Below are 26,429 nucleotides of genomic sequence, written 5' to 3' on the forward strand. Positions count from 1 at the left end.
TCTCCAAAAAGTTATCAGAAATTCATTTGCAAACTTACATCATGGTTGCTACTCTACAGTAATGGCATAAGTGTACACTTTTTCCTCATGCTAATTACAGAGTCTCCACTCCCATTTCACTTGAAGGTTAGCTATCCATATTAACACAAAATGACAGCTCCAAGTACACAGCCTAAGTCTATATCAACTGCTGGCTTTCCACCAGCCTCCGTAACAGAGTCTGCCAAATTTCTCCAAAAGATTATGTTTAAATAGCTCAAAAATTAGAGGGGAGAAATGTGTAAGGTATCTTGACACAGATACCAGACATCCGAACACCTCAATTAGGGAAAATAAACTAGGTTGCAATACATAGGCACTGTTAATTCCCAAAGAGGTAATAAACTAATTTGTGAGTCATAAAGTCACAGAATGACTTGGGTTGGAAGAGACCTTAAAGATAATCTGGTTCCAACCCTCTGCCATGGGCAGGAACACCTTCCACTAGACCTGGTTGCTCAGTGCCCTATCCAGCCTGGCCTTGAACACTTCCAGAGATGGGGCATCCACTTCTCCGGGCAACGTGCTCCAGCATCTTACCAACCCCACCTTACAGTACAATTGCTCCTATGTGAACATATACACAGTCCAGTGTAATAATAGCTACTTTAGGCACCACCAACAACATAGCTGTAACAATACAATGCCTGACCTGCAATCGAGTTCAAGCTACAATTGAGGCTGCTGCTGTTAATCCCAAACAGTATTCCAGTTCTGTTGACATGCATGACATTACATGGAGTGTAATCCCTGCAATGTAGACATACCTGGAGCTTCTGAGATGGGAGTATTTATAGTACCTAGCAGGAATTCCTGTAATTCAACTAATAACTGCTCTTTGAGGAGATACTTACTTCTCTTCAATACTGTCTTTCATGTGTTTACTGTCAGGGTTGCCATCTGTGGGAGCCACCATTGTATTGCTACTAGAAGTGGTACCTGTGAATTATGGACAAGGGAGAAAGTTGGTCAATAAAAAGGAAAAGTAGCCTTAAGCACTACACCATTACCCTTATTTACTGCTCCTTGCCCAGAGCCCTAATCAGGTTTATTCTACAGCAGTTGGCACAAATACAAACTGAGCCATACAAACTACTTTCTCATGCAATAAAGGATTGTGAGCTGCTACCATAATTTTAATAAAAGGAAAAAGTAAAAATAATCTATTCAAGGAATCTCTAACTCTTCAATGTAAATTAAGCAGAAAGTTATTTAAGCTATACCTAGAGACCTATTGCCTTTTTTCCTGTATTATACTACTACCACAGTAGTCCGTAAAATGTAGCTGGACTTTGTTATCCAGTTAATTCAAACCACAAACAGATAAAGGATTAAAACCTAATAGCCTGTGGTGAAGCTTTTAAAAATTTTCTTTTAGGAGAAATTTGCAAGCATCACACTGAACTGACAGCCACAACTGGAAGTGATTTTGTACCCTTCCAGCCTTTGCTATTCTAAATTAAATTAAGTACAAGAGCCTCAGAATTTTTTTCACATTTTTTAAACACTTTCAAGAACAAGTGAAAATGCATTCACCTTGTGTTCCAGGTGAATTACACCACATAATAGGTCCAGGCTGCTTCATACTATTGACAAATTTGCACCACAAAAGTTAAGGCCTTGCTTAGATACCCTCCCCACATCCATCTGAGTCTTTTGCAGCTAAATTTGACAGATGGATACTCCACTAAAGCAAGACCACTTTTACCCACACTACTCTGTATGTTCTTCGATTGAAGCATGAAGTAGACACTTCTGGTATTTTCAGCACTTTGGGCTTTTTTTGATGATTGATCTATTGTTAACAATTACTATAGAAATTTTCTCAAGTAAATGAACTTAAATCCTCTTAAAACAGTTCCAATGGATGCAGTTTGTGTCTGTAACAGAGCTCAAATTATTTTTAGAAACAGAACCTTGCACTCCTATTGAATATTTGCAAATGCACCCCCGAAGAATAAATGATTGATAGCAGCATGTTTATAATTGACAATAATAACAGTTGAAGTTAGTTAAGACAATAACTGACTGCTTACCTGAAGTGACAGAAGGGATTTTGTAACTGGATGTAATGCGATAGTAAGGTGGATTATCCATATGGGTGACTCCTGAACTGACAGGATCTGTAAGCTGAAGTTCACTCACCAGCTCTTCTAGTAGTTGCATTGTTTTGTCTCTACCCAAATAAACAATGACTTTCTTTACCTGCCATTAAAAAAAACAATTAAAAATATATGTTTATAAATAAATAAATAAATAAATATTTATACTTAGAGATTAGAATACCACAACTTGTTACAATTAGTATCTACCTGCACTGTGAGGATACACGAAACTTAGTCTAGTTCTAAAAGCAACCAAAGTTGCTTCTCCAGCTGTCAATAGCAGCAAGCATGGGAAACATATCACAACAGTAAGAAAGTAAATCTGAGTTCCAGTCTTCTGACAAAAAAACTTGAGAGTATGTCTTCTGAAAAATATTTAAGCAGAAGATTTTCTTACAAAGCTTCTAGCAGCACCTGAGATCAATACTGGAATGAATGTATTCTGATGTAATTTTTTTTTGATATTTCACAGTTCTGTTCTATACTATTTATTTTACTGCAGTTATCATATTTTTCTTCATGCTATCCTGCAGTGCTCTCACATACATTTTCACATAAAATAATATTGGTTCTGATGGTGCTTGGGATGGCTGGTGGGGATATTTTGGTATAATACTTGGTCATGAAAGAATGATGCTCTACAGAGTATAACTGGTACTTTATTTTCCTGGTATTATCCATCTGCTTTTTAGGAATATACTAAATTATAGCATGGGAAATATTGTTTAGTGTGTACTCAAAATTAATCCAAGTTTATCAAAGATTATCTTCTTAATCTAAATCTATCTTAAGATTTCTTTTTTAGGACAAAGGAAAATAAAATGCTAAGACATATGTAGAATTTTAGTAACTCTTTTACAATTTTTTAATATTTAATCACTAAATAAGGTCTATGGTCTTCATATAGTCCTGAATTTTGACAGGTCATAACTGGTAAGACAGCTAGTGGACTGTTTCAGACTAATCGCCCTCAGCAAATCAGTAAGTTGTCTTGAGGAAGCCTCAGCAATCTTTAATTAAAGATTAAATTAATTGTCTCTCATTAATTTCCCTTCTGAAGTCCATTCCATGAATGACAAATTAATTGATTTAATTTATTGACAAATTGATTCTGTCATTTTGACACAGATGTCCAAAGTAATGCAAACAAAAGAACTGAATTTGATTTGCTCATAGCATTAGTGGTCATAAAATACTGGGTGGAGATTTTGATACTATAGATCCTATCTCACATTTTTGTTTGGTGATCATTGCCGCTAGACATATGACTAATTTTTAAAATATCAATAAGCACCAATGAGAGATCTGTACATACTCACATAAGGCAAAAGGCTGGGTTCGCTGTTCACTCCACAAATACTGATCAAGAAGTGCAAAATTATTTTCAGATTCTTTGGCCAGCTGTCTGCCAAAGTAGTCCAGACATTTTCTATCTCTGACCAAGCCACTTCATCACCATACTGGAAAACAAAATAAATGTGTGTCCTGAAAACTCCATCAGAAAACACTGTACTCAGAAGGGATCAAGTGAAACAGGCTCTAGAAAAAAGGAACATAAATCTTGTAGGAAACTGTTGCCTTTTTAATGTTCCAGAATGATGCCTTCACAAGTATTTTTAAAAACATATTCTGGAAATAGCTATTTTCTTCTATAGATATAAATGTATAAAAATTTATCTAAAGATATATGCACATGCTATATATTTTACTGATATATAATAAATTAGACTGAGGAAGCTGGGCCTTTTTAGTCTAGAGAAGACTAAAGGGGAGCTTATTAATGCATATTAGTATCTCCAAGGCCAAGAGGATGGTGTCAGACTCTTTTTGGTAGTGACCAGTAACAGGACGAATAGCAGTGGGCATACACTAAAACACAAGAAGTTCCACCTCAATATGAAGAAGAATTTCTTTCCATTGAGGATGGTAGAGCACAGGAATAGGCTGTTGAGGGAGGTTGTGAAGCCTCCTTCTCTGGAACCTAGACAAGTTCCTGTGTAACAGGCTCAGGGTGACCCTGCCTTGGCAGGGGGGTTGGTCCTGATGATCTCCAGAGCTCCCTTTCAAATCAAGCAATTCTGTGAAATTTAACAGAGACCCAGTCGTTGCTGACAGTACTGAATAAAACTCCATGGACCACACACACTGACAAGAACTTTTAATAGTTCAAAACATGAGCTCTCATCAGGATTCTCATATAAGAGTTAATAACAACCATCAGGAGCATCGCATGTGAGCAATATTTCTTCTCTTTTGGAAGTAGCTAAGATAGGAAGGAGAGTCAACCAAGACAAGGTCCAAAACTCCACTTTGAGATCCTAAGTATACAGGCAGTTTGGTATTCTCTATCCAGCTAGACATCTATACTGCAAACCATCAGTTACATACTGTTACTATACATAACAATTACAGTAACATTTATGTTACATATTACATATTTCTTCAAATACCTTAAAACCATAGGGTACAGTTTGGTTCCACAAAGCACCTCCACAAACACGATGAGTAACTCTTGAAAGCTTGGTGACATAGTATCTCTGAACAGTGTTTTCTTGCATCCTAAACAGAACAACCCACTGAAACAAGGTAAGCACCTAAGTAATTAATTTTACCTTTGCAGTCATGTACATCAGATTGTTCAGAACCATAGCTGTAGCCTGTGGTGATCCCCAGCCTTCTCCTCGCAGCCATCGTCTACTGTTCACCATCATTTCTCTGTCTTTCAAAGAATCTTCATCATCTTCATCTTGCCGGCGAATGGTTGGCAAAGGTTTCAGATCTACCAACTCAATATTGTTCATCCATGGCAGCAGATAATGCAGCATCACCTGTCTCCCAGCTGGGTGAGCCGTTTGGATTCTCTGACTTACTTCTGCCAGTCAAAAATTAGGTACATACATGAGTTCCAAATCAATAATGAGAACTGGCATGGTGATAACAATAACCATGAGCCCAGCACACCACACTGATATAATGTAATGCAGACACAGATGCAACTACTTTTAGGTTAGCTGACTAGTGCCATTTCATAATGATAAAGTCCACAGTCTTCAACAGAGCTAACTGAAGAAACTGCTGACAAACAGTATGTTGAAGAAATCACATTAGTATGTACATACATATATATACATATAAATATATATATGTGTGTGTGTGTGTGTGTACATATATTCCCCTAATTGAAGGAGGGAACTGAAAAACCTGTGGCATAAAAAATGTACAAATTTGGCAAAAAAACACTTAAATTTTTTTTCCTTACATTAGTCCTAGTAGTTTTGGTTTTTTTTACATTTATGTAAGAGGTTATTCTGCAATTGTTTAAAAATGATACAGAAAAATGTATTTAAGCAATCCACAGTAAATAGTACACTAGAAAGAACAATGAAAGTGATTCTAAAAAACAATTGCAAATTATTTTTATAATGTGATTTTCCATGTTTATTAGAAAGTCAGTAAAAGTATTTCTGATTCATGTTCCTACATCTTGAAAACAATTTCAAACACAAATGAACAAAAACTGTCACTTTTTTGTCTCTATTTGATATGACGATGTTGTTGTCCTGATTTTAGTGAATTACATATAAATCAGTTATTGAAAAATAAGAATGACACATTTTGTACAATGCTTTTGACTTGATGAAGTTTTTTTATTTGTTTTAAAATCATACCTGAGAAGATGGCAAGGGTCAGTTCAGGATAAGTCCTTGCTAATTCTTCTGACAGTTGATAATATGACATAGAATACAAATGTGGTAAAGGAGAAGGCTGTCCCAAAACCCCATCCATCCGCTGAACTTCCAGTTTGTGAGCATAACGGAACATCTTTGGTTCCAAAATCTGCAACAGTAATGTTCAGAATTTGAAGCCAAGTATAGAGCTACTGTAGAAATTTTTATGTAAAAGTCACTTCTTAAGTTAATGTATCTACTCTCATTTAATGTTTCTTATCTATGCAGATCTCCATACACCTACAGCATTTGCTAACACTGTGGTAAATTAACAGAAGACCAGCTAAGATACAGTCCACTTGATGAGTTTCCAGCAATAAAGTTCCAAAAATCTGCTTTCACAAAATATCATCTTAAATACAAATTTATCTATAATGAAATGCAAAATGTTATTTAACATTTGCATTTCCAAACGATACAAATTTTTGCTCATCTATGAGACATGGAGAAGAACAACAAAATCATTGATGTGGTAGAGATGCAGCAGGAGGCTAAAGCACTCTGATACTTTAAAAATCAATTTGGTCTTATCTTAAGAAGTAGTGTTCACTTGAGAAGAAAGATGGGGATGATGTATCAATAAGGGTGTGACTTCAGTGACAACTACACTGTTGAATTCAGCTAACAACAAAAACCTTAGAAAAAAACTCCAAGACTTAAGGTCCGAGCTACTATCAGCACAGTTTTTTAAACACTAATGCTGCCTTAAGCTTACCCCTATATGACCTCAGAAAGGAATATACAAAAATAAATTAAATGGTTAACAACACTTTCACTGTCATCTCTCCACACAAACAGATGAAAAAATGTTTGGCAAATGTGCAAAAATCAGAAATCTGTCTGCTACCCCAGCAGACAGTGAAGGCTTGGGAAGCAATTTGCTTCTCTCTGAGTTGCATTTGTACAAATGGAGCTATGTATCACTCTATTTCAGGGTCAAATCAACAGATTCCTGATTTAGGTTGTTCCTTGAAAAAGCAGATATTATGAAAATACAGGTCTTGAGTGCATGGAAACAGACTGACTTTCAGGGAAGTCAATTTGTGCCAGGTAAGGATCTGGCTTAACTATGTACTAAAACAGAGAAGAAAAAAAAAACCACGTTGTATTTCATTACTGAAGACAACCAAACAAAACCAGATTTTTTTTTTAACATATAGGACAATTCTTATTCTAAAAGAAAAAAGAATAATCAGAATAAGCTTACAAACCTGCAACAGTTGCATAGCAACTTCATAGATAGCCCTAGTAGAATCAGCTGCTTTAAATAGTATCAGATTCAGGAGGGTCACTGTATCACACTGGTAATCCCTAGGAAAAAATGGCAAGTATGAAAAAAGTAAAATTTGTTTTTCTAAGATTTGAATTTATTTAAGTTTAATTTACAAGGAATATGATAGGGGATAGAATAACATTTTGAGAAGTTTCTCTAGTAACACACACAAACAGCGGTGATTTGCTCTCTATGGAAGCAAAACCCACAGCTCTACACGAAAGCACACTCTGAACATGGAAGTTTTAAAGTTTTGAAAAATGCTGTAGTACCTGTTTTGAAACACGCTGGCTATGGCTTTAAAGCAGCCAGCTGCTACCCGCTTGGAACCTGTGTAGCACCGGTCAACGGCCCAGTACATGAGGTTACTCTGGTCAGGATTGAGTTCCAAGAGCAGCATGACTGCCTCGCAGCCTAGCTGGTGAACCTAGGGAAGAGTAAATACGTATTTAAAAATGTAGAAAAAAGACCAACTTAAAAAATGGCATAAAATAGGGAAATAAATATTTTAAAAACCTGAAACCTTTGGGTACAAAGAATCTGTTCCACCCAAAAACAATGACACCATAGCCTAAAGTAACAGAAGATAATTCTGTCACACTTTTTACTGTTCAACATGCACACAGTCATAAATCATTGACACAAATAACTAGAGCCCTACTGACATGTTTTTCCCTTCAGTTCCTAGTTTGAGGAAAGGCTAGTTTGAGCTATTTACCATTTTTATGTCTTGCACTGAAACCCTGTCCTGAAAGCACTAGATACAAAGAAACATTTAAATACATGCAGGAATTCTAGTGGGATACAAGGGGTAGAGCTGCATGGAGACTTGCACCTTCCCTGGAATCAAAATAGCCCACAGGAGCTGTACTTTTTGTAGTCCTAGCATTATAGGGCAATAGAGGTTCTACCTTTAAAGCTTGCCTTACTGTTTAGATGAAAAGTTTGTTCTTACTAACTCCAAAGGACCCCAAGGAACTCTACAGTCTCACAAGATCTCATGTTCAAAATCTCATCCCCTTTAAATTTGTGGAACACCTGACTTAGTACTACAACTTAACATGGTTCAGTTCATAAACAATATACAGTGCTTCACTCCTTATCCTTTCCTCTTCCATTCTGTTTCTCTGTTCTTACACTATGATTAGGGATCACCTTCCTTAACAGGGTGAGTACACATGAAGGATAGTGCAGAACCCTGTGCTAGTAAAACAGCTATGAGCTAAAATAGAACATACATGCTCTACTGTCTGCAAACTCACTGAAACATGTGTTTGAAGGCACTGATGGTTGCAAAGTGACGTTGACATTGCCTGTATTACCTTTTTATCTTGTGAATCCAAAATATTATCCAGCCATTTGTATAAATACCCATCAGATGAAAGCCCAACATTGTCTGCAACAGGGCCACAACACAGTACAGCAGACATAGCCTTTGGAAAGCAATTGAAAAACACATTTTAATAATTCAGATACAGGAAGTGGTTCTACTCAGTCCATTAAAATATCAGATAACTAAATTCCAATCTATTAAGAGAGGAGGACCAAGGGCAATAAAAATGCTTAATATTTTATTCAAGAAATTATTAAATCATATTTTTCTCATATTTCAAATACAAGGAAGGGTCAATACTAAAATGCTGACATATTGAAGAGTTAATACACCAGTCTCATTGATCATGTACATTTAGATGAAAGCTTTTAACTTAAGCAAATGAGAACTAAAGTCATAGGAAATGAACATAATCGTAAGAAAATTCCATAGCAAATGCAATAACTACAGTATGCAGTATGGGAAAAGCTGAACTGTTATAAATACACGGAAGGAATAAAAAGTTGCCAAAACCTGGATGTGAAAACCACATCTAAAAAGCCCAAATGTTAAAATTTGCATCATGTTGACATAAAAATCTATTTCCAAAATTGAAAAATGTTAAAATACCTTTAATGCACAGTATTGGTGTCTGTTTATTCGCATGTTTCTATCACTGTATCTGTCCAGGGGAGTAAACATGATACTAAAAGGACCTGCCCAATGACTGAACAGCATAAATAGACTGTGGCGTAGACTCTGCTGTGGAAAGACACTTCTTCTCTGGTGTACTGTAAGAAAAGCCCACAGTTATACACACTCCTCTTGTAATTCTTTAAGATAAAGCATGTAACACAAACTGAACCACTATTATTTTAACACCATAATGCCTATCGTCCTGTTTAATGCCAGTAGTGTACAAGAATAGGCTATTTATTAGTCCAGAGAACTCAAATACACAGACAATCAACAAGACTCTGCTAAACAGCACCAAAAATCTCACTTAAAAACTCATACTGCTAAAGTTATACTCAAAACTGATGTCACAAATTATATTAATAAAAGTATTCTGAAAGTTCAGATAAGAAGTGCCTTTTTATTTAGGTTCAGTTTGGTCGGTTTTGTTTTTTTTTAAATGTACTGCATATTAAATAGAGTAATCAGAAGTGACATTTTTACATACCTGGAACATTTTGTATGATATTTGCCACTAAGGCACTAAAATGGCATCGAATATCTTTCAATGTATCAGAATCCTTTTCATTTTCTGCTTCTAGGAGTTGTCTTGTTAGATCAACATACTCAAGTAAAGTGTTGTTGAGGGAATGTGTTTCATTATCAAGGCCACCACTTGCACTGAACAAATAAAATAAATTTAGAAAATCAAAAAAGCACAGTAATTACATACAATGTTTTAAAACCATTATTTTTTTATCTTTAAAAAACCCTATACCCTCATCACTGCAAATACTTAATTCAAAGTAATAAAACACAGAACAGTGACAAAGAACATGGGAGTGAGAAGGATTATAAAGCCAGCAAAATTCTGAGTTTCATAAACCTGTGTCTATTTATTTAGTAGTATACTGAAAGTCACTGATGAATTCTGCATGCTTGTAATAGTGAGTTATAAATATATCAGTGACAATTCACAAACACCGACAACTTCCCATCTGTGCTCCCCCTACCTGTGACTAATGACGCCAGCATCTGCCAACAGTTCAAATATTCGTACTAGTTGTACTCGTAAAATATCTCGACGCCTGCGTCGTTTCATGTTCTGTCCATCAGAGGAAACACAAAATTAAATGAAGCAGAGGAAAAACTAAGTAGAAAACCAGAGTAGAATATGAAAGCACTATTATATCTGTACTACAACTGGCACCTGTTATCAGAGGTGCCAACCTTTTAAGGTAAGTTCCCAAAATTGCTAACAAGTTTAATAAACCAGACAGTGAACAAACATTTCCCCCGTTGCAGCTCTGAGATACACCAGGTTTGCTATTACATGTATTATCCAGATCATGGCTGTTGTCAGTCTCTTGTCACTATAAGTGACAACATATTAAACAATGAAGTGTGAAAGGCAGTCTTCCTACATATTTTGAGGGAGGTGATTCTGTCTCTCTGTTCCACTCTCATTACAGCCCTCCTGGAGTACTGCCTTCTGGGGTCCACAAACACAGGAAGGACATGGGCATATTGGAGTGGGTCCAGATGAGGGTTGCAAAAACAAACAGAGGTCTGGAGCACCTCTCTTGTGAAGAGAAGCTGCGAGAGCTAGGGCTGTTCAGCCTGGAGAAGGGTCCAGGGAGACCTCACTGTGACTTTTCAGTGCTTGAAAGGGGCTTGTAAGAATAACGGGGACAAACGTTTTAGCAGGACCTGTTGTGATACAACAAGGGGCACTGGTTTTAAACTAGAAGTGGGTAGATTTAGACTAGATATAAAAATGACACTTTTTATAATGAAGGTGGTGAAAGTCTGGAACAGGTTTCCCAGAGAGGTGAGAGATGATGCCCCATCAGTGGAAACATTCAAGGTGAGGTTGATGGAGCTCTGAGAAATCTGATGTAGCTGAAGATGGTCCTGCTCATTTCAGGGTGGGTGGACTAGGTAACCTTTAAAAGGTCCCTTGCAAACCGAAACATTCTATGATTTGTATGCAAGCCTGACACAATACACTACAGTGCAGGAACATTTTGAAATAGAACTGCTGTTCCTTTCCATCATTTTCATTAGAGCAGTCAGGTGACTTTTTTCACTAAAAGCTACCACCACCAAACCCCAACAAAATAGGTGGACAGGAAAACTCAATCCTATGTCATAGGTACCATGAATTGTGGGAATGTCACTGTTCATATAACGAAGTAGCAATTGTGTTAAATGATTTTTAGGTTAAAGAAACTAAAAGAATGTGGAAAAGGTTACTGTATTTTTTCCTCATTTGAAATAAAATCTCTGATACAGGAATTACAGAGCTCAAACATGAAGCTCCTCTAATGTAAACACTTCACAATCATTTAAAAAAGCAACATTTCACCTTTTTATCTGTTATATTGACTGTTTTTACATGCACAAATTAAAGAAAATAACTAACACTTCTTCTTTGTGAGAAGTCAGTTAAAACTGTACTGAGTGTAATGGAAATTATTTATTACCTCTGGCCTTCTTTCAAGTGCTTCCTTAATTATAGGATGTAATTCTTCTATTAGTTCCCTGAATTAAAATAATTAAAAGGATAAAAACAAACATTAAATAAACATCTTAACTGAAAAATATTTCTCAGGAACTAGTGTTACATCACAAGTTAAAACACCCTCAGGTTTTCCTTCTTTACCTGTAGCTTTTAAAATAGAAGTTTCCTAGAAAGGTATTTTTCTAATTTAAAGCAGATTATTAAATAAATGTCTAAACAATTATCCCTAAATTTGCATTCTCCAAGTATTATGACTTATTTCTGTAACAAATTATTTTCATTTATTTTCATATTGACACTGTGCTTAGATTCCCTGTCTGTTTTGAAGCTCCACAGTCTTCATTACTACTCGGTTCCTTCTGCCAAATTAAGATTCTCTTATGACTTCAAAAAGGAGGCAGGGAAAGAAGATGAGTAGTATGTAAGTATGCAGACAAAATACTAAGGTAAAAATACATCTGGTTTGCTTTCATATTTGTTAACATAGTAACTACTGCCTCCAGATTTGTTGGAGTGGACATATTCTTCTACTTCCTGTGGTGCTGTAATTGAGATATATCAAAAGCATAGACCACTTCAAGTTTTCTTGGTAAATAACTGACCCTTTGACACCTCATGCAAAGTTTCTCCTTCAGAGAATGGGTCCAGGTGACCAGAATGCTGCACAAACTATTGTGGTGTACTCATTTACAAGTTAAACATTGTTAGATATTATTCTATATTTTCTTTCAAACATAGAAAAACCAGAAAATAATTTGGAAAAAACTTTTTTGTGCTAAAATATAGCAAAAGGTCAGCCTACAATGGAGATCAAGAGATAAATAGAAGAGTTCATATGATCACTTACACAAAACAAAACTACTACTCTAATAAATTTATGTGGATTGAGTATATATATAATCTATAATGGAGAAAGTTCCTGAATGGGAAGGAACAGTGCATAAAACCACAAAAGCTAAACACCAAATCAGTGCAGAGCAGCAATGGTGAAAGGTGGTCTACAGCTAGCATCTGGTGTGAGTACATGCACTGGACAGAGAAAAAAACTAGTCATAGGAAAAAAACAAACAACATTCCAAATCCAGAAACTATAAAACAGATGAGAATCAGATAGTTTTTTTTGACTTGCTGGATGAGCTGTTGCTAATTCAGAAATCAAAGATTTCTGGTAAAATTATCTCTGGAAGCATTTTCTAGTCTTCAGAGCTGTTAAGCAGCTCTTTGGGATCATGGTATGAAGTCTTGCTTTACTCCTGATAGCAAATAAAGTCAGATATTATATAAGATTATAAGATTATCAAGGGATATAAACCATAATATGATAACTGAGAACCTGGCATTAGTTTCAATATTGGCTTTTTATCTGTGATAATATGGGACACAAGTTACTGGAGAGAAGCATCATCTTATACAAAACCAACAGTATTAGCAATCCCTGGTTCCTTTTGCAGAAGCAGAGTTGGTTGGCTGCTATGCATGGTACAACTTTATAACTCATAAGAGATCGAGTGCTGTCAGAGAACATCTGATGGCCTTCTCAGGAGGTTTTCTTGCCCTTAGATGTTCTTTCTCTTCATTCATCCTCGTAAAGAGTAATTGGCAGTACCAATAAGGACATTTTATCAACTCCTACAAACTTGATTCTAATTAACATTTCAAATGTTATTATTTCACACAATCTGTTCTTTCAGATAAGGGTAGCTTTTAATACCAATAAGTTGCTTACTCTTTCCACTAACTTATTTTTCTTTTTGCAAGCATGACCTATACAGAAAATTCTTAAAATCTCTATCATGCCTCTAAATGCTAAAAAAGACAATGAGAATCAGTTGTCACAGCTTTTTAAAAATGCTTAAAAGAAAAAACAGAAGTAAAAAATAAATAAAAAGAAAAAAGAAAAAATTTAGCTTCAATTCCCCAGCTTTGTAAACAATTAACATAGAAATAGACGAAACACAACAGTTACCTAAAAGCTCCTGGGTTGGTCCTGCCAAGTCCCAGGACAAGAGATTCTGTAATTTCCATGCTCTCAGAGCGCATCATTGGAACTATGTGCTTGAACAGGGACGAAGGGGATGGAATGCCAATAATCTAAGAAAAAAAACCAACAAAACAGAATAAAACACAATGAAGTAGTTACCTCAAGGTGGTGACATGAGAACATCTGCTGTAATTTCACACTGGACCAGCGACTCAAAATGACAAAAGTAAAAATTATATTTGACATGGAAAAGATTTTCTGAAATAGCAAAGTAGTATTAACTATTTCTTGCATTGCTGAATTTTCATAGTCAGATGACAATAAATTGCACAACAGGACATACAGATGCTTTGCACGTTAATGTATCTGCCCTCCTTGGGGAAGAAATAGATTTCTGGTGTCCAACTCCTTAGACTCCCAAGACACTCTCAAAGACAACAAAGCCTTCAGTCTACAGTTTCTCAGACTTAGGGAAAGTATCTTTGTAACAAGTGGAACAGGCTGCTTTTGCAAAATTCCACTGCATAGTCCATGAAATATCTTAATGTCTACTATACCTATTACAGGAAGCCAAAAAGGAGATGAACAAAAAGAAGCAAAGAGGGGAAAAAACCATAATCTGCAGATATAAAGCAAGGCAGACAGAAAAGTATTTATTTGTGACTGGGAAAATATAACAAGATACATCATGCCTGATTAGGTCCCTGTTTTAGTTATTAAAGTGAGAGGGTATTTGCTCAGAACTGCAGAAGTCTAATGACAGCAAAACCAACCTTTTAACAGCAAACAAAGCATTTCCTTATTACTGCTAGATAAGATTTTGAGATTACTAAATGTTTTCATTACGTGACTAGATTTACTTTAAGATCATATACAGCACAGATTAGGAAAAGCAAACTAAAACAGTATTCTAAACAAATTATAAACAAATGTATCCTAAAGTATTTTCAGATAAATGATACCCATTTCTAATCATGATAGTTACTACAGAACACCTCTGATGTTTCTCTTTCCAGTAAGATGTAGATTTATTTACAGTATGCATTAAAAGAACCTACTCTTGAATCAATGCTATAACCACTGTCTGGGGTAGACGCCAGCGTCTCAGGAGGGGAACATCTCACAGAGCCTGTGGAAGTGGAGGAGTTTGAAGAAGATGCTGCACTGCAGCAAAGAATCAGGTAGTTTCTCCAGAGCCCAATATAGGAGTCACTGCTTGTAGTAGTATTTACTTTCTTTGCATTGATAGGGCTGCTATTAAAAAAGAGAAAGAGAATAGCTCAGTAGAGTAAATTAAGCTTACCACATTTTACTTCGATTTTCGACTGAATTTATTTTTAAATTATGCATATGCCCTTGCTTCCCAAATTGTTAATGTAGTAAACTCTGAATAAGTTATTCAGAGCAGACATGTATATCAATAATGCATGCTTTTATATTCAAATATGCTGAACTATAATATGGCCAAAGACATTAATTAATGTTAATGTAGATGCTATTTTATGCAGATAAACCTGCTTAACTTTTTGTTATAAAAAGCTGAATTAAATCCACAGACAATATCAAGAATTTGTATGTTACCTCACTGAAACAATAATGACAATTTTTGAAAGAATACTCAATATAATATAATATACTGTATTTACTTCAGAAATCAACTTACTTGATATCTACTTGTGGAGACAGCAGCTGAAGTCTTGTATAAGCAAAAGTCCAAGCATAGCTTACAGCAGTTGGGCAGTGTTTTGGAAGATTTTCCTGCTTCATGAAACTTGAGAGGCTTATAATCCATGGATCTTGGCCTTGAGTCACATGTGCAAATATCCAAATATGTGAGGGACTGACCACATCAAACTGGTGGCTGATTGGGGAGGAATTCCAGTCAGCCAGAGTTTGTAAATCTATTGAACTGGGACAGTACAGTAAAGTAGTCTGTGTGCACAGAAAAGACAATGAGGCAATATTTAATATCCATGTACTTTAAGCAACAATCTCTTTTGTTATAAATCTAATATAGTATCAGTGTCAAAACCACAGATAAAAAAGTAATTTATGGGGCTGTTTACAGAAATTCTTAATGTGAACAGCTATAGAAACATGTTGTTTGCAAACAAACTGGTATTAGGAAATACAAAATACTAGAAAAAGACCTTTCCACGCACAATAATTTAATTCTTCCAAAAGATTTGTACTCTAAAAGCCTTACTACTGATTTCCAGCTTGTTTCCTAATACTAAAATCAGAATCCTTGATACTCAGGAATTTATGATAAATACGTAAGTATGGAATTCAGTTGTTATTCATTGACAGTTATTACAGCTTTCATCACGGAGACTGGGCACACTGACTGTTATGACACTATATTACTGAAGAAAAAAGCAGTGCCTTTTGCTTTTAAGGAACTGCAGTCTGTGAGAAAGATGAGAAAAAATAGATAAAGACACAACTCTCAGTGTTTATATGGTGGTGATAACACACCATCAGTCAGAAAGTTTACAATGGTGGTGTCAACATCACAACATTCCTCAGATTTTTGCCATTTTGTTTGAGGTGATAAATTGCTGATAAAATTAGCATGAACATAGTGACAATACCATTTGAAATATATACTATTTATTTGGCATAGCTTTGCAGAATTAGTTTATCTTACAAGCAATTTTACATAAAAACCATCCTACCTGGTCAGCCCCGGTGAGATGTATGAAACTCTCCAGGATAGTAGCACTTAGCCTGTCCATTACATCTATAGCCAACTCGTCATCACTCTACAAAACACAAAGCACATCAAGCTCAAAGAATGACAAAATAAAAGCAGCTTCACCAGGCAGCCTAAGAACAGGTCATCAACTCTTACCTTTGAAATTTCTAGAAGAGTGAACAAGGCCCTTATTTCTCTGAGAACGCTGACAGCTAATCGCCTGGTGGCAGGCCTTGTGCTGCAAAGGATGACCAAAGCAAAGCCTTCCACCACATGAAATACACTGGAATAAGGGCTCCTCTCCAGGGGCAGAGTATGGGCAGCTCCATTGGATACACCACGCTAAGCAAAACATCATAGAAGTTAAGCAAATTAAGAAAAAATAAACACAACTAAGATATAGTTCCATTATTGGCAATGGCAGATTTAATCCTAAAATATTTACATTTTTGGCTACTAGTCAAATTTTGCATTATGAGAATGACATAATAGTCAATTCATTTTTTATTACCTCTCTGAAGTTAGTCCAAACAAATACCACAAAAATATCTTTATTTCACTTTCTCACAAGAGGATGCAATGAGAACAAAATTTAAAAAAACCTCAAGCAACACTCTTTCATAAAAGACTATGATATTAAATTACTAGAACCTTTTCTAATGGCTAGTGAAAAATGGTGGGTTTAGTTCCGCTGTTCAATAACTTCTACATATTTCCAGTTACACATGGTGACCTACAATGTTAAGCAAAATGTGGTCATGAATTAGTGTTTAGCTAATACTTAATAATTTGAGACTAATTTTCATTTGATAAAAGTGTTGATTTAAAATAAGAGATCTAAAAGTCTTCAAGCACTGTAAGGAACTTGGCTGAATTTTTATTACTTAACAAAACCAGTGAAGTCCACAACTAAATTTGTATGTAGATTCCAAGTATGTTTTAACATCAAAGGATCTTATACAGATATACCTGAGAATCCTGGGTTTTATTGTGCATTTGGGCTGCTTGTTTCCACTGATTTATAAGCTGCACTAACATTTTTACTGCATTGTCAAGAAGCGTTGGGTGGATGTCAGTCACTTCACGCACAATAAAATATACAAATCCTGAAAGAACATCTTCCCGCCAATCTGGAAAATCAAGCATTAATGCTTGGAGTGTATTGAAAGCCAAGGCACGAAGTTCTTCATCCATATGAATTGTCAGCCTGTTTAGAAAAAATACTAATGATTAGTATTAATTATTTAGAATTAATGATTTAGAAAAATCATCATCCTAGATAGGCATACTCTTAACTAGCCTTTATCATTTAAAGTTTGGTGTATACGCTTCCCTCTTTACTGTGCAATGTAGAAAAGTTTCACAGAGATTAATTTTCTGTATTAATAAACCTGAAACTGGCTAGTAACAGAAGGCACTTCTACTATAGCAAAATAATGCAAGTTTTCACAAAAAACTTAATGCAAATAAACTGTGTTCAAGAGAGACCATCAAGTGTTTAACAAAAGTACATCTTGGCATGCGTCTGAGCAGCCACCCTAGAGCTCAGCAGACCAGCACCCTCTGATGTATAGGCTATTTTCTTCAAATTAAAATTGAACATAGGTTTTGCAGTTAAAGGAGATTTACTTGGATATGAGAAAAAATTCACCAAAAAATCCTTTGCACATATACTTAAAAATCTGTCTAGGCCTGCTATGGTAAAAGACACACATCCCAGTATAACATTATTACTTAATACTTTCATGGTTTTTATATTACTTTAAATGCTGAAGAAAGAGAGTTAGAAAAATAAGTATAGCAGTAACAAAAAGATAAAACAAGTTCAAAAATCCAAAGCAACAGAAATAAATTCCTACTTCTCAAAATACTCTCTCTAAAAATAAGTGCAAGGTCTGCAGGATAAATTTACCTCCTGCTACTATGGCCAGTAAAACCTGACCAACTGCAGAAGGTTGGCAGAAGCAGCAAGGACAGAGTCTGCATTCAGTGACTCACAGTGCATAGTGAGTGCACTGACAATTGTGCACACGCAGCATTTTAAAAAGAACATCCACTAGAGCAGAACTCCATTTCTCTTACCTTGCAAGCAATTCAATGAGGTCAGTCCTACTCATGCCATCTGGAATCAGTCTTGGGATAGCAGCAATACAAGTTCTGAACAAATCTATCTTCGGTTTCCTCTCACCCCTACAAAACCAGTTTATAACCAGCAAAGAAACAGGAAAATCTACTTCAGAACACTAGAAATGTTTTTGATTTCATGCCACAGCTAAGGAAGTAACAAACATTTTCATCAATAACTAATGAAACTAACATTCACTTAATAGTCCAGTAAAAAACTCACAACGCTAATACATTAATGATGGCATCTGCAACATTAAAGCATAAAAATTATGTGATGCTACTGTGACAGCAAAAATGCTGCAATTCAGTACATACGTAATCATGTCTTCTGGTTCTTTATTGGACATCTGCACACTAGTCATGCACATGGGCCTTCCAACTTCTTTGTCCAAATGCCTAAGAATGCTATCCAGTGCTTTTCTGACTTGAGGATAGTATATGGACATTCCTGAAAAGACAAAAAGTTCCGTCACCTTTTTTCATATTTTTATTAAAATATTTGCCACTTATTCAACTTAGGACAAATTTCTCATTGCACAGCTGACATGAAATACATACATTAAGTATTAAAACAAATGCATGTATATATGAAATATATATCTATAAATATATAAATATGAGATATTATACAAAAGTAGAAGTTTCCTTCAGATAAAACAAAAGCAATGAAGTAACCATTAGCTGCTTCTTTGAAGATGACTACCTCATTCAAAGACCAACAGGGCACAGGGATCAGGACTGTCTTACTCCACTCAGCTGTGAGACATTTGGGACATTTTAGAGTGACATCAAGGGAAAAAAAACTTGCCATGCTATTTACCACACTAACTGTATTCAGGCTTCTTTGTGCTTATTTTACAATGCAAAAAGACACCAGAGGGTCAATACTGTCTAGCAGCCCTCTCTAACAAATCAAAGCAATTCTCATTAACAATTAAAATAAATACATAAATAAAATTACACTTTTTCTTACTGCTTGAGAATAATTGGGAGTATATACATACATTTTGAAATGCCAACTTATGAAAGAATACAACGTACCTATAACTTTTGCTTCCTCATCTGTCAGTGTTTTATTAAGAAAAATTTTCTTCACACGTAGAGTATTTCCTGAAGGAAGAACAACTCCTGTGGTTGGCATTGGTGGTTCACCATCTTTTTGCTGCAAGCTGTCTGCTATGACAAGGAAGACTCTGAGGCCAATATTCATCCTCTTCAAGAACAAAAAATGGACAAAAAAAGGAAAGACAAAACCAAAGAAATTACAATATTGAAGTAACACAGAGACAAAATAAAAATTGAATTTTTCATCTCTTTTAAACAGACAGTGATACGGTTCCAGTAGGACAGACATTGTTTAAATGTTACATATTAGGGTAATGAAAGTAACAAGGTTTAAGCTTTCTGTGTTGCTCCACACTCTGATTCAAGTGAATTAACTCGGTCCAGGGTAAGATACAGAATATTTTATAGTGCTGAGCACCCAAAGACTTGATATGAGCTCTGGAGTAACACACTGAAGACAGACACTGCTTAAACATCCCATCTCTTAGACTGGGTCTTGAAGACCTAGGTATGACTTTCCTGAAAAACTGCTTTACTGTTATACTGTAACAAAAAGCCATACTTCCTGAAATTATTGTCAAAATAAGCCTTAACTGTAGAAGTGCTGCTGGCTGCTCACATAAAACCAAACAGCAACTGTGCACAACAATAATTACTCCTTCAGTATTAGCAGAACCTTCCTTCAGATACTCATTAATCTGCTTTTAACCTGGCTCAAACATAGTAAACCACTTCTCCCCAAAAATCCCCCAATGCCTTGTTCTCTTAGCATGTAACTAATGAGCTTTTATTACCTCTGGATTAATAGTGAAGGTCTTAGGTGATTTTCCAACACTAAGAAGATCAAATATTATTTCTTTCATTGCAAAATCCAAACGTTCCTATAAAGGAAAATAGATTAATATGATCATCTCTCTTCTGTTAATATGCATAATTTCTTGTCTTTGCACAGCTACTGGGTATCATGTCTTAAAAATTAAAAAATTTAGAAAATATTTCTTTTTTCCTCCCTATTCTTATAACTTTTTTTTTTTTTTTTAATCTAGTACAATTCAAGACAGCTCATCCCCTGATATGGTTGAACCATTTCTCCTGAAAAAATTCCCAGACAAATAATCTCAGATCAAATGCATTTCTACAAATAAGATGAGCTGTTATAGAAAACAAAAACTTGAGAAAAAGAGAAGTCCTAAGGAATAAAAAAATATTACAATATAAATGCATAAAAATATAAACAGTGATGAGTTGTGTTTCCTGCCTCATCCCTGTATGACCAAAAGGAAACGATTTTGGAAGCTGAAGCACAGACAGCCTATTTCTAAGACAGGAAAATATGTCACTAATCTATAAGGTTAAAGATTAATGAGAGTTCATCTTTGGAGACTGTATCTTGCAGTTTGATACTAGGGCAAGAGAAGCATCTAAAATAATATAAATCATAATGCAGTGCCAACTACACACTATTGCATTCATTGCATGCTAATTCTATCTATAGAGGCCAGTCTTCAGGCTAAATATAAGTAGGTATTACTGTTCTAATGCTTTGTCCCTTATAAAAATATCATACTGAATATAGTAATATTAGTGTACTATAAAAATATATAAACACAGCCCCCAATAGCACAGTACAAATGTAAATACTAATCATCATAATGTTTGTACATAACAGTTTTGCCACTACTAGAAAGAGAATGAGTTCTTTCATTTGTTACGCATATTTGGAGAAATTCTGCTCAAGATATGAGACCACTAATTCAGGTTCAAAAACAAACCTTAGATTTACATTTCTCCCAAATAATGTTCATCCTACTATTATAGCTCTACCTAGATGTATTCTTACCTGAGCAATGAACTGAATAATCTTCACAAATATATTTAGAGGTGTGTCTCGTGGGACCACGCTACGCGATCCTTTTGGGAAAAGTGCTGATACAATACTCATGAGACGGCTACAAGTATTTAGAAACAAAAAGAAATAAAAAGGTCTTTTAAAAATATCTCCTTATAACAGCATAGATATTACAATTCAAATCTGTAAGTGTATGTGGGGTACTATGAAATAATACCGAAGCCTATGACAGGTAGGACCATGTACAGGAATCACAGCCTCAGCTGTCACAGGCATTAAGATCATGGGTTCCTCTATGAGCTGAAAAATATCCTGTTTTAAACCAGTTACTAATACTCAGAAGGAGGGAAAAAATATAAATGACTATTCTAAATTCTCATTATACACAGTTATATAGAAAATAGTTCCATTTCCAGTCCATACTTTGTGATGGCCACTTCATATCCAATTTTTTCTGTCACCATTAGTGTCTTTTAACTTAAATAAATTTCCTGCTTATCTCTCTGCCTTCTTCTATCCCCGCAAAAACAATTCTAGACTCTATTTCTTCTTTCAATCAAATTAATCAAGGCCTTTTGGATTTCTCTATTAAGACAAAATGTTTGGTCCCCTGTTTACTTGACTAAACCATCCCTGAACTGCCTTCAAGGCCTCTTCTGGTATCACTAAGTGGGAATAAAATCTCCATCATCAGTAGTTTAAAATACTTTGCATAATAAACTTACCTTTGAGTTACAGTGTTGCTTTCACATTTAATTCTAATAACATAAACCCACAATAACCTATACAAAGATTCCAGTGCAACTCGGGACATTTTGGGATCTTTATTCTGTAAAATAAATTTAGAAATACAGTTACTGTTGCCTGTGAGACACTGACAAAATTCTATTATAATGTTTATTTACTTTTGAAAATATTTTTTTAAACAATGAAAGCAGATGGGTTTAATACTGACTATAAGTTTTTGGTATTTTTTCATAAAAACAAGTCTGTATTGCCTATTTCTAATACTCCCCTAAATTTTTAACTAGTAATTCTAGCTCATTTTACACATCTCTAACTCTGAGGGCAGAGGAGTAACTAAAAAGCAGAGATTCCTCTTGAGATGAACACACCAAGAGTATATTGCTTTCAAGAACTTTTCTCAGAAAGCCATTGGTAACAAATACCTACTTCATAGCAAACTAATTTATAGTTTGTCTAAAATTGGAGTAGCTGCTTTGGATCAGGCACAAGGTCTCATTCCATCACTCAGTCTGTGACAGCAGACAGTAGCAGGTGCAGAAGAAAAGAATGCAAAACAGGGCAGGCACACAAGGATGCATCTCTGGGTGTGGCTTCACGTTACACAGACACTCCCTGAAGGCTGTATTAGCGTTTTCCCACTTTCAATGATTTTTAGTGTAACAATTGTTACCATTTCTTGAATTAATATAAAATCTAGCAGCTTAAATTATGTACTATATGCAAAATAATTTTGGTCTTTTAAGCTTTTTTTTTAAGCTGCTACACTATGAGTTTAGCTTTGCTCCCCTAAGCTCTTAAACTGTGCAAAACAGTAAGTAACAAACGTTCTTTGTACCAGCTCCAGAAACCTCTTTTCCAAATAGGGATTCTTGGAGTACTTACAATTTAGTAGTGTCCAGCAAGATTCCTGGACTTGGCCATAAGTATAAATTTCTGAATATAATAAATGATTCCCAGTCATCAAGTTTTTAGGCATTATCCCAATTCAAACTAACAAACCCAAACAAAACCAACAAAAAAGTTAAAAAAGAACCCCAAAACCACACCTTCCCCATCTCCACTGAAGTCTCTCTGTTTCAAGACATATCTGTATGATGACTTGAACATAATTAATTTCGTATTTTGTGTCACAAACCAGTGAATCAGAATAGCAAATGACTTTATCCTTCCACAACAAATGGAATGCAAATTCACAAAGGCTTTAAGTGGAACCTAAACCATACTGTTCAAAAAGAGATGGTCTCATTCATGGTTCTCTCCCCCACAATACTCCCTCTACATTAATTCTATCAGTGAGAAAGTCCAACCTGCACCCGTAAGCTGATCAAAATAAGTTAATGTTCATGTCTGTCTAAAAGACTATATACATAAAGGAAAGTAATTTTGGTGACTTGAACACAGGTGGGTCCAGACTGCTGGTTTTGGCAGCATCTTATTTTAAGAAAGGCTAAAAGCCTATCTCAGAATCACAGAGGCAGAAGTGGTATTTCAAAGAAGTACAAACAAGTAACACACAAGACTACCAGAATATTAGAGGGAATAACATCACCCAGTTTACATCAGCAATAATGCTGTTCTGCCCTCCCTTCACACATCAATGTGTGCTGCCTCACAATCAGCACCTGTAACTAGGCAGTAGGTAAATTTAGGGAAGTCATCTGGACAAAATCTATCCAGTAAGAAGTTACACCTGTCCCTGCTTACTATTCACACTGATAAATGTCTCACTGTTTAGTGAATTTACCTGCAGTGCTTCTGTGAGAAAAAAGCAAACGTAACTGTACCAGAGGTTGAGACTGTGATAGCTTTGATTCTAATCAGCTTAAACAGCAAAACCCCTACAGTAGTATTACTCACTGTGTTTAATTTACAGGTCAACAACTACTGATTGTCAAAGCAGTTTGGGGAATTCATTGTTACAAGTGTTATCAAAGACTATACGAACTGCACTTGTAACTCAGTAATGCTTCAATTTTCTAATTTCTGATATTCTACAGGGGAGCTTAATTTATGGGTCAGGAAGTAAGCAAAAATAAATTATTGTTGGCTTTCAGTCATCTAATCAAAAAATGGTAAAGGTAGCATATATTTCAATAATGTGTAAACAATGTTCCATCTGTGAGCAAGTATATCATCCAATAGAGCTACTTCTGAGTAGTTATGACAAAGTTTGCTTATTATAAAGAAAAAAAGTAGCATATAAAGAGGCATTCACCTTTTAAGAAGAGTTGCAAAATAAGTCCTGCAGTACTTTTACTATTAAAGTATTTTATTATTATTATTTATTATTTATTTATTTTAAGCACTGAAAATTTTCATTATCACATCCTATAATGAAGAACTTAACAAATATGCTAGAAGAAAATTGCTTTTGGAGTCTGAATTACAGCACACTTCACGTACACCTGGTGTTAAGATGTCAGTATTTATTTTCGCTTAGACATCAGAGCAACTAGAATAAGGAATAGATGGCTATGTAACTCAACAGCCTGGCTGAATTTTAGTCTTTTTAAGATAATGTCTGTCAGATTTTAAAGTACTCTATATGGGGTCTTTTTAAACAACTTTGTTTAAAATCCTAAAACTTTTAACATAAATTATGGTATCAGCAGACTATGAAAAAAGTTATCAGGAACAGTATCTGTTACAAAACAAAAAACATAAGAGCAAATTACAGTGGTGTTACATGACACATTAAAATGAGTCAATGAAACAAATCTCAATGATGGCAAGAAACAAAATAGCATTTTTTCCATGTTAGTCAAATGTAGTCACTTACTGAAGAAAGTACTTTTTAATACTGATGTTAAACTTTTCTTCTGTTCTGAACTAAAACAATTTCTACTTTTTAAAACCTGCAAAACCAACAGTGTAAAAGTCTTTCAAGTTAGTGCACTGCAAGTTGTTACAGTAAATCAGTTTCACATTTCTTATTGTGAAAATGTTTTCAGTTTGCTCACATGCAAGGTACTTTTTGAAATGAAGTAACAGAAAAACCCATACATCTGAACAGGTAGTTACTTCCAGTGGAAACATGCACTGCTGTCAGGGAAACCAGCTGTGATATTAATAATCAATCTCACAAAGCCACACTTTCAACCCCAAGGAAAAATTAGTATTAGACAATTTTCTGATATTTCTCCTTTACTCCCTGGCAAGAGAAAAATATTTTTGAAACAGCTGTTCTTAGTCCTGTTGCTTCTTAACAGTACTAACAGCAATTTTACAAAGAAAGGAAAGCACAAAATACAACAAATAACATAAAAAAACTGAAACACAAGTATTTACATGAGACAAAGCAACATTTCACTGAGTTACAACAACATATTAACTCACCTGCAGTGTTTCTATTTGTTTTCTGATACTGTTGTTAGATGGCATCTAAATAAAGCAATGTGAGACAGCAAAACATAACAAACATGAGAATGGAAGGCACATGCATGTTAGATGAAAAAAAGCTCAAAACCAACAGATAGCTGTCTAGCAAGGACTCTATTCAGTAGAAATAAAGGGTTTGCTACAGTGGTTGAAAACATCCCTTCAACTTTTAAGGTTTTGTGGTAACAGGAACTATGGGTAAACTGAGAGGGGAAAAAAAAATACTCTTTTTCCAGCCAACAGTGCTGCAGAATGACAGACATTGTTCTCTCCCATTTCTGCAGCTTTTTAAAATGTTCATTCCTCTCTCCAGAAGACATAGTAAAGATACCACAACTCAGATTCATCCAAGAATTTATCAACTTTCTGACAAACTTGCTAGAATTAGTCTGTGTAGATACTAGTCAAAAAAAGTAAGTAAAGTGTTTTACAATACTGACCCAGCATTACTGACTGCTGAACAAATTCAGAATTTTGCCTACACTACAATGTGTAAAAAAAGTGCTGGGCTCAGTGCTGAAACAGCATCCCAACAGCTTTGTGGGGCAAAGCCAGCTATACATATGCCAGAAAAAAACCAACCCTTTCATACACTCCTGGTCTAAGCTGAGTCTTACAACTCACTGATGTGCTATTTGCATTGGTTCAGACCACTAGGTTTCCTCCTTTCAGCAAGGCTAGGATGTTCTCCCCACACACTAAGCCTGCTTTGAGGACAACTATAGGCAGTGTGCAGTGAAACCCAGCACAGAGAATGTACAAAGACCATAAATACTGCCAGGCTTAGGATTCAGAGCACTCTCAGGAGCATTATTAAATTTAATGCAGAACCAGAAGGTAAGGCAGGGTATGAATAAACTATTTCAGGTACTGTGGGGCCACTGCAAAGGTGTGAGCTTTCACACCAGGGCAAATGGGAAATGGCTTA

At 35.4% G+C, this 26,429-nt stretch overlaps 1 protein-coding gene across 21 annotated transcripts in view; it reads right to left on the reverse strand.

The window, feature by feature from the left end:
* Positions 1-26,429, reverse strand: part of FRYL (FRY like transcription coactivator) — a 165,107-nt gene that overhangs the window by 45,261 nt on the left and 93,417 nt on the right. For 12 of the 21 annotated variants that reach the window (XM_086889537.1, XM_086889538.1, XM_086889540.1 and 9 more), the window contains 25 exons: positions 25,460-25,504; positions 22,102-22,205; positions 21,368-21,476; positions 20,322-20,408; positions 19,504-19,675; positions 18,778-18,910; positions 18,418-18,525; positions 17,305-17,542; positions 16,492-16,677; positions 16,316-16,402; positions 15,301-15,569; positions 14,696-14,891; positions 13,623-13,747; positions 11,619-11,676; positions 10,146-10,237; positions 9,641-9,813; positions 9,088-9,248; positions 8,468-8,578; positions 7,418-7,572; positions 7,084-7,183; positions 5,813-5,981; positions 4,757-5,016; positions 3,464-3,604; positions 2,076-2,244; positions 894-978 (listed from right to left, as the gene is read on the reverse strand). In XM_086889537.1, the coding sequence (XP_086745663.1) occupies positions 894-978; positions 2,076-2,244; positions 3,464-3,604; positions 4,757-5,016; positions 5,813-5,981; positions 7,084-7,183; positions 7,418-7,572; positions 8,468-8,578; positions 9,088-9,248; positions 9,641-9,813; positions 10,146-10,237; positions 11,619-11,676; positions 13,623-13,747; positions 14,696-14,891; positions 15,301-15,569; positions 16,316-16,402; positions 16,492-16,677; positions 17,305-17,542; positions 18,418-18,525; positions 18,778-18,910; positions 19,504-19,675; positions 20,322-20,408; positions 21,368-21,476; positions 22,102-22,205; positions 25,460-25,504 (3,533 nt within the window). The remainder of the gene's footprint in view (positions 1-893; positions 979-2,075; positions 2,245-3,463; positions 3,605-4,756; positions 5,017-5,812; positions 5,982-7,083; positions 7,184-7,417; positions 7,573-8,467; positions 8,579-9,087; positions 9,249-9,640; positions 9,814-10,145; positions 10,238-11,618; positions 11,677-13,622; positions 13,748-14,695; positions 14,892-15,300; positions 15,570-16,315; positions 16,403-16,491; positions 16,678-17,304; positions 17,543-18,417; positions 18,526-18,777; positions 18,911-19,503; positions 19,676-20,321; positions 20,409-21,367; positions 21,477-22,101; positions 22,206-25,459; positions 25,505-26,429) is intronic. The other 9 variants (XM_086889548.1, XM_086889544.1, XM_086889545.1 and 6 more) reach the window with 1 other exon arrangement.

Source organism: Cyanistes caeruleus, chromosome 5 (assembly GCF_971803275.1).
Source record: "Cyanistes caeruleus chromosome 5, bCyaCae1.hap1.1, whole genome shotgun sequence".
Classification (NCBI taxonomy): domain Eukaryota; kingdom Metazoa; phylum Chordata; class Aves; order Passeriformes; family Paridae; genus Cyanistes; species Cyanistes caeruleus.